The following is a 14809-nucleotide window of genomic DNA, read 5'->3' as shown; positions in this document are numbered from 1 at the left end:
TGTGCTGTTTTCTGCAGCCTGCAGGACTTCACACCTGACCCAAGAGGAATCTGTGGCCATCTCATGCTCAGCTGCTGCACACAGAAAAGGGGTTCAGAGCTCAAAAAGGAGAAGTTTTGTCATCTCCACCCCACACGTAGTTGACAGAAAGGAGGGAAGGGTTTCTCGAGCCAGGTCCTGATGGTGAATTACCAACATGGCTGGGAAGGGGCCCAAACTCATCCTCACAGCTTACAGATGTCACGTGGCATCTCAAGAGAGCTAAACGTAAATTAAAAGCTAAATGTAAATTAAAGGCACCATCCAGGGATGGTGCTTGGAAGGTGCAGTACTCACCCCGAGCCCTGCAGCTCCTCAAGGTTGGAAGCATTCCACTCCGAGCCCTGCAACAAAACAGAGGTCTCAGAGGAGCCCAAGACCACCTCTCTTCCCTAAATCCTGTAATTCCTCAACCTCACCAAAATATGGGAACAGGATCTGAACCAGCGAGGTGGCAGCACTGCAGCTCAGCATGGAGATGCCCTGAAGGAGGGGACAAGGACTCCTCACCAAAGGAGATGGTTCTAGACCAAGCACATCCCAAGTCACTCTGGATTGTTAACCCCAGAGATAAACAGTGCAGGGAAAGAAAGTGAGTACCATGACTGGGACCAGAGGTGTATGAGAAAGGAGGCAAAACCCAAAAGCTCTGAGGGTGGTTACACCTGGGAACCCCACCTGCAAAACAGGAAGCTAAAAAGGGGTTAAAAAACAGGTTTTGCCCTCAAACATGAGCACTTCCTCTCCCCAGAAGAAAACAAACCAAACCAGACTGAAGCATAAAGGGCACAACCCTGTTCATCTCAAGTCTTTGTTCCAGATGGCAGAGCCCCGTTTTGCTTGGAGTACCATCTAGTGGCAAAAGCTTAGAGAAAACACACACACCCCATCCCCTGCTCTGCCCAAACTGGACCAGCTCAGATGTCACCATCTGCCCACAGCTCTGGCCATGGCAAAGAACTTTGTGGGCTCCGTGGAGAAGAACAGCACCAGAGTGACCACCACCAAAGAGCAAAGGGCTGTCAGAGCAGGGCAGTGGCCACAGCCAGCCCCTTTGTTTGGCTTGAAACTAAAATCACTGCTAGAAATAGAAACTGAGCCTGCACAGAGAGAACTTGAGCTGTGCCATGGTATGCCCTGAAAGAGGAGCAACCTGCCAGGAAAGAACCATTACACCAAGTGCCAGAAACAAGAATGCAGCTACAAAAAAGAAAAAAAAAAGAAGGATTTCTCTACTGGAGGCTTCTCCAGTGCTGGAGTCAGGTCTGCAGAGAGGGTGGGAGAGCAGAGCTGTGGCTCTGCATAGAATCATAGAATCATAGAACTGGCTGGCTTGGAAGGGACCTCAGAGATCCTCAAGTCCAACCCTTGATCCACTCCCCCCGTGGTTCCCAGCCCATGGCACTCAGTGCCACATCCAGGCTCTTTGGAAAGATCTCCAGACACGGAGAATCCACTACTTCCCTGGGCAGCCCATTCCAATGCCTGATCACCCTCTCCAGAAAGAAATTCTTTCTAATATCTAACCTAAATTTCCCCTGGCACAACTTAAGACCCTGCCCTCTTGTCTTGTTGAAAGTCGTCTGGCAAAAGAGACCAACATCCATCCGGTTACAACCTCCTTTCAGGGAGTTGTAGAGAGTGATGAGGTCTCCCCTGAGCCTCCTCTTCTCCAGCCTCAACACCCCCAGCTCCCTCAGCCTCTCCTCATAGGGTCTGTGCTCGAGTCCCTTCACCAGCCTGGCTGCCCTCCTTTGGACCTGCTCCAGGACCTCGATATCCTTCCTGAACTGGACTCTTGCTCCATCAATCAGCCTTGACACAAAATTCAGCTTCCCCAGAGCCCAAAGACTTCTCAGCTCACTCCCACTGAGCCTCCTGCTGCTCCACAGCTCCTACCACAGCAACTTACCAGATATAAATGATCAAAAATCAGAGAAGGCTTGTCCATCTGACCCAGGATAAGCAGCATTTCATTGTCTATAAATTCTTTGAATTCCTTCAAGTTGCAGTTCATGTGCTTCTCCAGCTCGTTTCGTATCTGCAGGGGAGAAAACAAAAGATGCCACCTAGAATCACAACTCTTCAACAGAAACATTTGCTGGCACTCCTCTGCAGAACACTTTTTCTGTACTTCATTAAAAACAGCAAGAGGGATTGATCTGTTGGAGACCAGGAATTTCTCCATGTGGGCTCTCTCCAAGTATCTTAGCCCCCAAACTGAAGATCTGTAAACAAAGCTGCAGAGAACATCTCAGCACAAAGAAATGGATTTGGGGTAACTGCTTCTTCAAAATAACTCCAGAGGAAAGAACAAATGGAAGTAAGACCTTGCAGAGCAGCTAACAAAACAAAAAATGAAATACAGGAGAAGCAAGGAGTGAGTAAAGGCAGCAGTGATGGGGAAGGGAGAGATTTCCAGTACTTTCCCTTTTTAAAATGCTCTGGCACAGCCTCGTGCTGCACCTCAGCTTCAGGAAGGTGCAGTGCAAGGCAGCACAACAAAAAAAAAACCAGGGGAAGCAAAATCAAAGCATCCCAACTGCAGGGAAGGGTGAAGAATATGTGGATGGACAGAGGAGGTTTCAGCTTACACCTCCAAGTTGTAGCAATGCTGTTACACAGGAGCCCAGCTGAAGCCTGAAGGGTGAAGCTTTAGGAGGGTGAGCCCTGGAGGTTAACAGCCTCTCTCTCTCAAAAAAAAACCAAAAAACCAACCCACAACAACAAAACAACCCCAAAAGAACCATTTCCATTTGTCCTGAATATGCCTGCACTGCAGCTGAATGTATTTACATCAGCTTCTGGGATGGATCCAACTTAGCATCAGCTAACTATGGGTTTCCCACCCATCAAAACATTGCCTGCAAGCCCCTCTGACACTTCTTCAGGAACAAAGAAAATTAAAAAAAATAAAGCCTAGGTCAGGACACTCATCAAACACCTCTGTGAGGCCTCAAGCCACCAACTGCACCTTCTGAGGGTGCTGCCTGTGCCTCTGCAGCCACCAGCACCAAGGCTGCAAACTGACTGCTTGGACAAACCTACAGCCAACTGTAATGCAGGTGTCAACCTCTGCTGCCACTCCCTGGGCACAGAACAGGCACTTTGCATGTGACAGTCACATCCCTGTCACTAAGGTTTTGGGAAATGCACTCTGAGGTGGGTATTACCCTGATATTCCTGCTGGGGAAACACAGCAAAGCCAAAGAGCAGAGACTTGACAGAACAGCTGGAAAAACACACTGCAAAGCCAGTGGCATCCAAGAGCAAAGGATGTCTCTTCCCCAGTGCAGCACCCTCTGGAAATGCAGTGTAGCAGGAAGAAGAAAACCAGCAGGAATTTTTCTCTTTACCTCCTTAGAAGTCACATTTTCCAGGTCTTTGCTCATCATGATGCTCCGGAGTTTGGCTTTAATGAGCCGTTCAGTGCGTTCCCTTTCAGTTGGCCTGGAAAGGGAAAGGAGAAGATGTCTCCAAGCTGGCAGTGAACTCTTCCTGTACAGAGGGGTGGTGGGGAACACTGGGCTTTAAAGCAATTTTTAGGAGAATAATGGGAAAAAAACAAAAAACAAACCAAACAACAAACCCAACAGCTGAAGATGTTTAGGAAAAGAAAGGAAAGGAACCACCAGAGGAACAAAAGGGAGAAGGGGAGATTTCTCTGGTGAGCCAAGGCAATTTTTTCTAATAAAATTCAGCACTGACTTGTCAACAAAGAGGGCTGGGGAGTCGGGGCGGGTGGACTCCAGGTCCTGCATTGCATTCCACTCATTGATGCAGCTCTGGTCTGAGCTGATGCAGCTCTCGTAGTAGGTGGCCCAGACCAAGGCCATCCCCCCAGGGAAGTAGTTGTACCTTCTTGCAACTTCACAGGCTTTATGGAGGATCTGTAAAGCAGACCTGTAAGTTTGGAGGAGAAAATTGGGGCAGATGTGAGCAGCAGGAACAGGCAGAGCAGGAGCTGAAAGATTTTCACAAAGAAAAAGGGATTTCAGTGTCGTTTGTCACTGTTTGTTTTCTGAGCTCCAGATTTGTTGTATGGGAGTTCAAAGAGGGCACAAACTGCACCTTGGAGGCCCTTTTCAAGAGCTGGCTGATGGCAGAGGCTGAAATCTTCTGATTAACATGCAAGCACAAGGCACAAGTCACCCTGGGATCTGACCATTAGCTAACTCCTAAAGCCAGACCAAAGGAAAATAAAGAACATGGACAGTTTTCAAACCACCTTCAGCAAGGAGTCAAAAGCCTATTTACCAGCATTCTTGGCCCCTGACATGCTCCAGGGACAAGGCCCAGATTGGGTCATTTGTTTTTGCAAATTCTAGCATTACTTTTTCCTTCCTCCCTTCTTTTTTTTTTTTTTTTCCCCTTTTTTTTAAGGCTCTGCTCAGAAGATGTCATCGTGCTGAAGGCATTAACCACATCTCAGGCTGCCAACAGGAGGGGCTGCGTGAAGAAACGACAAGACCAAGAGTTCCATTTGATCCTCTACCAAATCATCCCCAGCACAACATCCTTCTCCACATCTGTATCTTCTCCCTGTCAGATGCTGCAAGGACAAGGCTGTCTCAAGGCTCCAAGAGGAGCCAACAAACTGCCCAAAAGAGATGGATTTGTTCTACACAGTGCTGGGTAGCAGCCTCTTCAAAGAGGAATTTGCTGGCACAGCTCCTGCTGATTCAGCCACCTCTGCTTCAGTGTTTTGGAATCCCTGAACATGGGAGGGGTGACAGGAGCTGAAAGGTGAACAGGCACCCAGGGCAGCACAGAAAGTTTTGGAGCAGGAACCCCAGCAACGAGGCAGAACACGGGGAATGGCACCAGGATGGTCCCCAGGCTCCTCCTTCAGCCAGTTAGAAAAACATGGGGAGAGGAGGAAGACTGGGTTTGCAGCCTGATGAATTCCAAGTTGTTTTTTAGTGTTTATTCCTCTCACTAGTGCCTTTCCCCTTCTGGCTGCTCTGAACAAAGGCTTTCAGACCAGAAACCATTCTCTGGTTCTGGTTCTGGAGCAGTGTTCTCATGGTACTGCTGCCTGCTGACACAGGAGAGCAGCAGCTCTGCTGCACTTCACTAAATACCCATCGTGGAGAATGCTGAAATGCAGTTTGTTTATTTGCCTTTTAATTTATGCCCAGAAATGACAGCTCCTCTCTAGGCACAGCCCATTCACACACGTACCACATGGCTTGCACTGACACTGGCTTGAAGATGTGCATCCTGCCAGCTGTGCTCACACTGAAGCCTCTACAGGGGAAAAAAAAGGAAAAAAAAAGAAAAAAACCAGTCAGAAACTGCTCTTCTCTGCATCAGGAGCTGCACTCTACAAACAGCCACCACCAGGCAGCTCTAGGGGCACTCCCAGTCAAAAAGAATCAGGGGTCAGAATTTGTAGCACTGATTTTCCACCATCCTGGCAAAGAGGAATGGCCACCAGACCCCCTCCTGGCACTGACTGCTCCACCCCTGAGGATTTCAGGGAACATTCAGTGCCTATCAGAGGTTCCACCCAGCAGTCTGAGGACAACTCGCTGTCTGAGTAGGAGGACTGCAGCCACAAAGCCAAAATTGGGACTTGGTTTGCAAGGTGACAGAGAATTCCTCCTAGAGCAGCCCCCAAGCAGGGAAGAATATTGACATTTATCCTTTTAATGTGGTTTCTTACCCATCACCATCAAGATGGATTTTAGTATCACTCCACAGCCGAAGAACCATCCCAATAGTGCAGCTTTTACTGGAAGAGAGGTTGTAACAGAGGATGTTAAATATAGGCCACAACTCAGTCATGCCAGCAGCCTAAATAATTAATACTCTTTAATTTTTAAAACCCTCAAGCCTTGCTCTAGTGATTCCTGGCAATATCTCAGGCCATCAAATGCATGACACAAAGACCAGCAGCAGAAGGCTGAAGCTCTGCTCTGGCATCATTTGCTGCCTGCTCCACAGGGCTGGAGAAATATTCCAGAAAGCAAGAGTCCAAATTCCCAACTCCTCCAGAATTTCTTCAGTTATCACCCCAGGATTTGCCCCATCAACTCTCCCTCTGGAAGCACAGGACAGAGGAGCAGATGGCAGGGATCTGGCTGCAGAGGTTGAGCTGCCTAAAAGTGAAGCAAAGGCCAGGAGGTGGCAGAGCTGCTGCCTGCCCTTCCCAAAGGGGACCCAAGGGGCCTCTCCAAGGCTTGGGTGTTCCATTTGCACTTCATCACTCCAGCTGGGGGCAAAGACAAAAGCAGATTTTTTAATTAGTTTACCTAACCCAAAAGAACACTTTCAGAGATGCAATCTGGCAAGGAAACTGCACTGGGGATCAGCAACTTTCAGCTGGTAAGTAATTAAGGTACTGTGATGAGGTTTTAAAGGGAATTGGGATGCATAGAGCAACAGCCAGCGAGCACAGAATGCAGGTTTGGTTTTGTTCTTTTCCTTGCTTTTTTCTCAAAAGACTTCAGCTGCTTCCCACAACAGATCAAAGGCTCTGACAAGCCAGTTTGAACACACATGTGGCCAATGTGCACGTTAGAGCCTTGCAAGAAAAAAAAGTGGTTTTTATTAAACACATGTAGAAGGAATAAAATGCAGCAAAGTGCCTCAGTGGTCAAACTGCCAGCAGTCAGAGCACTTCCAGCTCAGCAGTGACATTCCAACCCCAACACAGAGCCAGGGAGCCACTCCATGGAGTCACTGATGCCAACTGACTTCTTCAGGCATCAGACTTACCCTTAAATTAACAAAAACTTTGGCTTTCAGGGGTAAGACAGCAACAGAAAGAGCAGCTAAGCATAGAGCTAGGGGGGATTTGTCCTGACTTTTGCACCTTTCCTCTTGCATTCCTGATCAGAAGGAGGACTGGGAGGCTGTTTGAGATGTGAAGCTGACACAGCAAACCTTGTGGAGTGTCCCAGGAGGAGATGCTCCATTAGGAATTAGGATTTCCTCCTGAACCCCACCAGCAGTAATTGAACAGCAGATAAAAGAGGCAGCATCAAAGCCAAGGACAATAATCTCATTAGGAGGGCACTGCTTGGAGTTTCCCTCCAGGTCTCACTGCAGTACCAAAGCTTCCCCCTTCCACTTACAGTGATGGAAACAACCACAAAAAGCAAACACAGCTCACACTGGCTGCACCAGCACAGCTCAACCATCAGAGAACAGAGAGAACAGGCTGGGAGCTCTGACTTCTAACTCCAGCTCTGCCAAACCAGCCCTGTCTCCCTGAGCCAAGAGCTTTTCTGCCTTGGTTGGCTCACTGAGAGCTGGAATTCTGTGAGAGGGTCTGTGATAACAAAATATTTTATTTGCCTTCCCAAATATTATGTGCTCTTATCAGTTAGACAAAAGCAACAGCTCATTACTGACACATTTGTTTGTTGGTTTTGGAGGTACTTTTCGTAGGGCTGGGTTTTTTTTGATGTTATGAGGCAACTCAGCTACCCCCCTAAGCCCAGCTCCATTGCTTCACCCCATCCCCAGACTTCAAGTCTGGCAGACAGAATAAATTCCAGTTTTGCCAATGTCTCTGCAAGAGCATTCCAGAGTGAGCAGAACGGCCACAGGTGAGGTGGATGCCACAGCCCTACATGGGAACACCCTCCCCACAACTGCCCGAGGATTCCAAAAGCTTTCTGGGGCAAAAATTAAACAAATAACTCATCCTCTCTGTGCAAAAAACCTCCAGGCATCCTTCCTCTTGCTCGGATTTGCAGCTACCTGTCTGCTTGGGGACAGCCTGGTGTTGACAGGCTTCCCAGGGAGCCCAGCCTGCCTGCCTTGCCTGCTTCCCCAGCCCAGCCTTGCCCCAGACATACCTCTCCTTGCTGGAGAAATCCACCCCCAGCAGGATGTTCTCCTCTGTGTCCTGCCTCCCACTGCTGTACACAACCACCATGTACCGCACCCGCTCTGTCCACACGCTCTCCAAACGTACAGCCTGCAAGAAGGTCATCAGCCTCTGAAAAACAGTCCCTCTGGGGTGCTCACTGCTGCCCCAGATTCTTTATTTAAGGTGTAATTGCACCCCAAAGCTTTGTTCAGCTGCAGTGTTTGACACGGGGAGGGATGGAGCCCCAGAAGGAGCTGGGACTTCCCAGTAAGGGCAGTTTCCAGCTTGACCTGGCAATGGGTGGGGAGAAGAGCCCTGAGAACCTCTCCCAGTTCAGAGAAACACTAGGAAATCCAACTGGAAGATTCATCCTAGAGAGGCTCAGCTAAAAGGGTGGTAAAGATATTGGTCATGCAGTGATCTGGTGATAGAGGCAGGTTCAGAGGATTCTGTCCCCCAAAAGTCACCACTGTCACCACTCTGAAATGTCTCAGGGGGACACTGGAGGGGACAACTGAGACTTCTCTGCAGTGACTTCTGTAGGCTCTGCAGATTCTTGAAAAGAAAGCCCAGCCCCATTTGGATGCAGTTTCAAGGCTGACTTAATGCCCAATGGCATCAGCATCCTCTGCTCCAGGATTAGTGTTTGTCAGGTGATTAGAAAATTAAACTTAATAAAAATAAATACCCTTCAGGCAGCTCAGTTTTCAGACCCACCTCATTACCTGGGTGTAAGGACCAGGGCAGAAATGGGCAGGAAAAGGTGGGAGGGCTGGCAACCAGCACAGAGTTAAGCTGGCTCTGAAACCTTGGATTTGCCAATGCTTTTTGTGAGCCTCCCCTGGCCTGGTTCAGATGCTTCCACCTGAAAGGAGAGGAGGAAAAGGGATCTTTGCTCACCAGTTTGATCCTGTCCTCACAACGAAGGAGGTTGATCATCACCTGGAGGTGCTGGGGCAAATCACCTGCAGGGAGAGAAGCAGAAAGGGTCCCTCACTCACTGCTCCAACAGCCAGCAGAGTCCTGACCTTTAATGAAACTGGATGCTTCTAAGTAAAAAAACAAAACAAAAAACCATGTACAGGAGGCCAATTAACTTTGTAATCCCAGAGATTACTCCCAGAAGGGAGCTGCTTGGGTGAGCACTACCTGGCTGGGTGACAACTTGGCCATATGGTATTTGGAAGCCACCAAATACATGGAAATCAACTGTGTCTGAGTGGCACAAAAAGGTGACACTTTCCTGTCACAGCTTCTCAGAGAAGAAGTTAGATGATCTTAAAGGTCCCTTCCAAGCCTGAAAATTCTATGATTCTAAAGATACAAGCACTGAGGGGAGGAGAGGAGGGGGCAAGAGGAACAATTCTAGTTGGAAAAAAAAAAAAAGAGACAAAAGAGAAAAGAAAAACTGAGAAACAGACCCAGAATTGTGGGGTCAGCCCCACTGGCCTAAGGGAGGGTGTATCTGAGCAGAGGAAGGGCTGTAGGAGCAGACTGCTTTGGGTGATGGATCCTTTGAAGGTAGATTAGTGTTTGGGGAGAGCAAGCAAAAGGAACAAGGAATCCACCAGAAAACAAACCAAGTTCCCATCTGTTGACTTGGTAATGCACTCCTAACTTTCCATACCAGATAAAATTCCTTCTGTAGGATGCTTGCTGGGTATAAGGAACTGCTGACAATTAAAGAAAGCCAAAGCCAAGCTTGGCATTCCAACCCCCTCTTTGTGCCTGGAGTGTTTACTAAGCAGCAGACACACAGAACCACACTGTGCCTTGCCCACGTGCTCCTGCTCTCAAAATGCCCTGATGAGCTTATTCCTTCCTTCCCAGGGATCACTTATTCCAGCACTGTCAGAGACAGAAGCCAGGAAAACACTGGGAAAGTAGAATCCACCTGCCTGACCTCCCTGTCTGCTCATCAGTCCTGGTGTTCACCCAACAGCTCCCTGCCATTTCTTCCAACCAGTTTGGGACACTGGGTAGGACTGGGGGAGGGGGAAGAGTCTGATCTGAAACCATCATAAACTCTTATCATAGAATCATCATAGAATCCTTGGGGTCGGAAGGGACCTCGAAAGATCATCTAGTCCAACCCCCCCTGCCAGAGCAGGGCCACCTAGAGCACTTTGCATAGGAACGTGTCATAGGTCAGAATGTGATGAGTCACCTGGAAAAGGGGATTTTCCTGGATCCAGGAAAGGGGACATGAGGAGCTGAGCAATGTGTGTCTACCCAGAGACCCAAATCTTATAAAAATGTTCCTTGCTCTCACCAGCAACATGGAACAAAAGAAGCAAGAGGTGGTTTCAGAAGAACACCTGGTGTCAGCTGGCACCCGAAATCCCAAGCTCCAGCTTACTGGAGGCTGGGAGAGCACCTGGAGAAAAGTCCCTGAATCAGGACATCAGTCACTCCAGAAGAGGAGCTAGAGCCCTGGGGCTCAGCCCATCCAATTCTCCCCCCCACAGGCCAAAGGGGAAGGCAAGGACAAATCACTGGGAAGCAGAAGTGACATTTCTTCCTCTGTGGCTGGGGACACACATTCAGCACAGACCCCTGGGCTCAGCAGGCTGCCTGGCCTGAAGAATGTCTGCAGAGAATGGAGTCCCAGCCCAGTCACAGTTCTGAGATAATGACAGAAATTTCAACAAAACCTCAGTGCTCTTGGGGTCCCATTCAAACCCAGTGGGCTGGAAACTCGGTTTGAACTCAGCAGGTTGTAAAACAAGACACTAATGACAATTAGAGGGGTCACCCACCCTCCCACGTGTGTGATGAGCAAAGGGGGGGAAAAAGAATCTCAGGAGGTGATGGAATCCACTACCTGCATGTTTGTGAGGATGCTGGAGACTTCGCTGGCCCTGGGAGCTGTTGCCTTGCTGTAAGAAAAGGGCTGCACCCTTCACCATGAAAAAGCTCTCGCTCAGGCTGGAAAACAAATGACAGAGGAAGTCAGCTGAAAGGGAATGATCAGCAAAAACACATGTTCAGGTCTGTATGCCTGGGGAAGGGCTTCCCCTGACTAAAGCAGAGCAGGGTTTTTGCCCTGAGAAGCTGTTCCCACAGTCTGCTCCTGCCAGTGGCACGGCACGGCTCCAGGATTATTCATGGATTATTCATGTGTCATTTTCCACCAGCATTTTATGACTTGGCCATTGCAGGAGATACTTGCCTGAGCTGTCATGGGTTGAAATGACTTTATCATTTGATTATCAAATTCTGCAACTTAAAAACAGCAGAGGGTAGGAATTTTTTTTTTTTTTACAGGCTTAGACCTGTAAAGTGGCTGCAGATCGGGTCCCGAGTCAATCAGTTCCTACTAATTTCAGTTCCTGAGACTCTGGAATGCAAAAACAAGAACATGCACCCATAAACTGTCTGTAGATTCAAAGAGGAAGGGAGGGCAGATGAAACCTGCACATCACAAGAGAAAGGAAACTGCACTGAAACCTCAGGGGATAAAACACAAGTGACACAACAGCAAAGATCTCGCTTTGCCCTGGCTGCAAACAGCCCTGCTGGAAAATAAGAACGATAAGAAGGCAGGACACAGTCTGGGCAAATGCAGAGTGTTATTTCCACAGAGCCAAACACCCCAGAGGCCTCAGAAGTAACTAAAGAGAAGGCTGAAGAAAAGCAGTAGTTACAGAGAGCCCCAGCACCAGCCTAATGACAGAGTCCCATAATGAGCTCCCCAGCAGAGCAGAACCAGGCTGGGATGTGAGTGGTGAAGCTCCCATTTCCCAAAAGGCTGCAAAATCACCATCTCCTCAGCTACCTTTTAGTTGCCACAGCAATTGCTTACACTGCATTCCCTCCACCACTCCAAACATCACAAGAGACATTCCTTGTCCCAAAGCCCAACTCGCTGCCGCCCTACACCTCCACACATAGATCATCATTAATTACTCTCTGCCATCCACTAAATAGAGAATCTCCATTAGGAGACTGCTGCATGGGAGTTACTCATGCTATGGAAAGAGATCCCACAGGATTTACTACTCCCAGCACTCACCTTTTCTGCACTTTATGCGGGGTCTTTGCCTTTGGGCAGCAGTGAACCCGAATGCTCCGTTCTACCTCTGCCTTTTTGTGAAGCCAGACATGAGTTTCACGGCTTTGCAGCTTTTGATGCAAGCTCAGATCCTCCCTTCTCTGAGAACACAGCCAGGAAAAGCTTTCTGACTTTTCAACTGAATCTTCACGGTGCAAATTTCCCAGAAAGAATCTGGATCAGGTTGAAATTTGTGGTTTCAGCTGCTTTTAGAAAGAGAACTAAAATTTCCTCCTAAGTTCCAGGCTCCACGAGTCATACATCAGATCAATAAAAAGCCAGCAGGCCAACTGCACTCTAATTAAAACAAGATTGTCTCCATTTACACTCCCACAGTATTCCAGCACTCACCACTCACTTCTCTAGCAAGCTGGGTCTGAACGGGAGCTGGGGATCCCAAACGCTGGCTCCTGGGGAGAGTTTCTGCAAATGGGAATTTGGTTCATTCCAGAAGAGAGCCAGGAAGAGTCTGGCTTCCTTCACACACCAGATCTCACAGGAAAACAGTCAGAAAAAGGCCAGAAGTTACACAAAAGCCCTGACCCCAGCAGGCTGTATGGGACATCCAGCTATAGGCACAGCAGCCCCATGCAAACCCAGCTGGGTTTTTCAGCCAAGAGGAGGGGAAAGGGTGGATAATGCACCAGGAAATAATACACAGTGCTCCTCTCCCAATAATCTGGGGAAATATGTCTTCAGGAAAGTCATATTTGTCCCTATTAAAACCCTGATTGGGATTTGTATAGCAGGAAAAACCTTGGAAGAGGCAGAGTCCCTTCCCACAGGCATTGGTAACTCCTGCTCTGAAGGTTCATCTCGCCTGACATTCCCCTGCCCTGCAGTCAGGAAATCTTCCACAACAAAGCAGAATATTCCCAGTTGCAGGAGCAGAAAGCGACTGCAGGAAAAGGACAACCCACACAGCAAAGTTTTTGTCACTGTGCATTCATTTGCTTAGAAACAAACCCAAAAGCCAAAGAACCTGTCGAGAGCAAGATTTCTGTTTTAATTTAAACATCTGTTTCCTAACTTGGGCACTGACCTCAGGAAGTGCAGCCAGCCATGCCCATCCCTCCCCAGTTCCCCCAGTAGCTCCCATTTCCACACACCCCACAGAGAGCCCTGCAGAGGGAAGGCACCCCAGCACCCTGCAAAACCTTTACACCCAGCTGAAACAGCCCCAGCACCCAGCACCACCCCTGATCTCCACTCCAGGAACACTCTCTGCTCTCCATCACTCCTCCAGCTGCTCCCAAAGCCAGAATAACAAAAGTAAAAAGCCAAGGCACAATATTCCACCCCCGTTTTTAAAAAGCCTCTTAAATCCTGCAGTTCCAGCAAACAGCTAAAACTCCGGGCTTTTTAAAAAAAAAAAAACAACCAAAAACTCCTAAAGAACAGCAAAATCCCATCCTGAAAGAACATCCCCAACTTTTGACCCTCAGCAGCAGTGATAAATGCCCTGTAAGCAGCATTTGTTAGCAGCATAAAAACAAGTGGCTTATACATACTAATTTGGACGGGGTTTCTTTGAACAGCAGAAGCATTGTGCTGGCCCAAGAGTCAGACAGAAGTCAGTAAATTCAAAAAGATTCATAACTAGCCGTAAAGCTCACATCCTTTTGCTTCTGAAGCCATCAAAAGGCAAAAGGAAAAGAAAAGAAGGAAAAGGTTGAGCGTTTATTCCATGCGGAGCAGGAGACTCGCGGCTGCTGCTGCTGCTGCCCAGGAACTGGATGACTTCTACAGAACACTGTGTCTTCCACTGATATCCTGCCTTGAAAAAGCACTTGTCCCAACATATCCTGATGAAAGAGAGCCATTCAGGAGGGGGGGAACCAGCTGAGGCTCAGCTAAGCATTTCCCTCCTCCAGACTTGTTTGTTTGTTTGCTTCCCCCCCGCATGCTCCAGCAGCAACCACCCAGCCCACAAAGTCCCTGTTCCCTGGGACAGGACTGGGGAAAAAGCATCCTCTCACCCACTGCCAGTTGGTTTCTTTACCATTCAGACTCTGCTCACCACCCCTGTAACACAGATCTGACCAAGGCATTGGCTGTCCCCTTCCAATGACCACACAGCCACCCCAGGGGTTGATTTTCAGCGTGACTCGTGAGTTACTGAGCTCCTGCAGGACAAGAAAGTCTTTCAGTTGGCTTGGGATTTATTTCTTTGTGGCTGGCTAGACCCAAATTCACTGAAGACTTGCTTCTTACTAACCCCCTGACTAATTCCTTCTCCAGGCATATTCCCTAACACCACGCTTGTGCCTCACCAGTACCACCAGCACAACCAGAGGGAGAAGCAGCTCTCTGTTCCCTGTTTGCCCAACAGAAACCACCCGTTCCCTGGATGCCCTTCCAAGAATCCTGACCAGCATGGCTACTGTACAGGACTCCCTTCAAACCCAGAGCCCAGGAGTTCTGCCACAGCCCCAGGACCCTGGTGCTCCAGAACCAGTGCACACCAGCCCTCCTTCCACCCCAGAACCTCAGCTTATCCAACCAGAGGCATTAACCCTCTACAGGAGGTCAAAACCCAGGCTGAAAAGCACCTGGAAAATGCCAAAAGTGTCAGCAGGAAGATTCAGACTTGGTAAAGCCCTTCTGCACCTCAAGGGATGGCACCCAAGGGTTGGCAAGGAGTGGGTGGAAAGTGAGCTTCTTGCTTCACTGTCCCTTGCTCCATTTGTTGACTCCACACTGCTCAACTTGCAAAGGAAATATTTCTTCCCCTTTGGGAAAGCTCCAGAGGAGCATGGCTGCAAGACACATCAATTACATCTGGAGTTGCTGCAGAACACAATAGGCACTGCCTGTGAATGGTTATGAAATGCTGCCCCTTGGGTCAGCAAATGCCAGCAAGCAATCTGTCTAAAAACACTGGGTTTGGG

General features: G+C 48.7%; 1 protein-coding gene across 4 annotated transcripts in view; it reads right to left on the bottom strand.

Moving 5' to 3' along the window:
- The window catches only part of SSH1 (slingshot protein phosphatase 1), a 35808-nt gene that overhangs the window by 9615 nt on the left and 11384 nt on the right, over positions 1–14809 (bottom strand). For 2 of the 4 annotated variants that reach the window (XM_030460863.1, XM_030460867.1), the window contains exons 3-11: positions 10689–10792; positions 8765–8829; positions 7851–7972; positions 5708–5776; positions 5224–5289; positions 3748–3942; positions 3396–3489; positions 1952–2080; positions 337–383 (exon numbers count right to left, since the gene is read on the bottom strand). In XM_030460863.1, coding sequence (XP_030316723.1) covers positions 337–383; positions 1952–2080; positions 3396–3489; positions 3748–3942; positions 5224–5289; positions 5708–5776; positions 7851–7972; positions 8765–8829; positions 10689–10792 — 891 coding nt within the window. Of the gene's footprint in view, positions 1–336; positions 384–1951; positions 2081–3395; positions 3490–3747; positions 3943–5223; positions 5290–5707; positions 5777–7850; positions 7973–8764; positions 8830–10688; positions 10793–12269; positions 12316–14809 lie in introns of those variants that run through there. The other 2 variants (XM_030460864.1, XM_030460865.1) reach the window with 2 other exon arrangements.

Source organism: Calypte anna, chromosome 15, assembly GCF_003957555.1.
Source record: "Calypte anna isolate BGI_N300 chromosome 15, bCalAnn1_v1.p, whole genome shotgun sequence".
Classification (NCBI taxonomy): domain Eukaryota; kingdom Metazoa; phylum Chordata; class Aves; order Apodiformes; family Trochilidae; genus Calypte; species Calypte anna.
The sequence above is the reverse complement of the archived record's forward strand: the minus strand, read 5'-3'. Positions and strand labels throughout refer to the sequence as shown.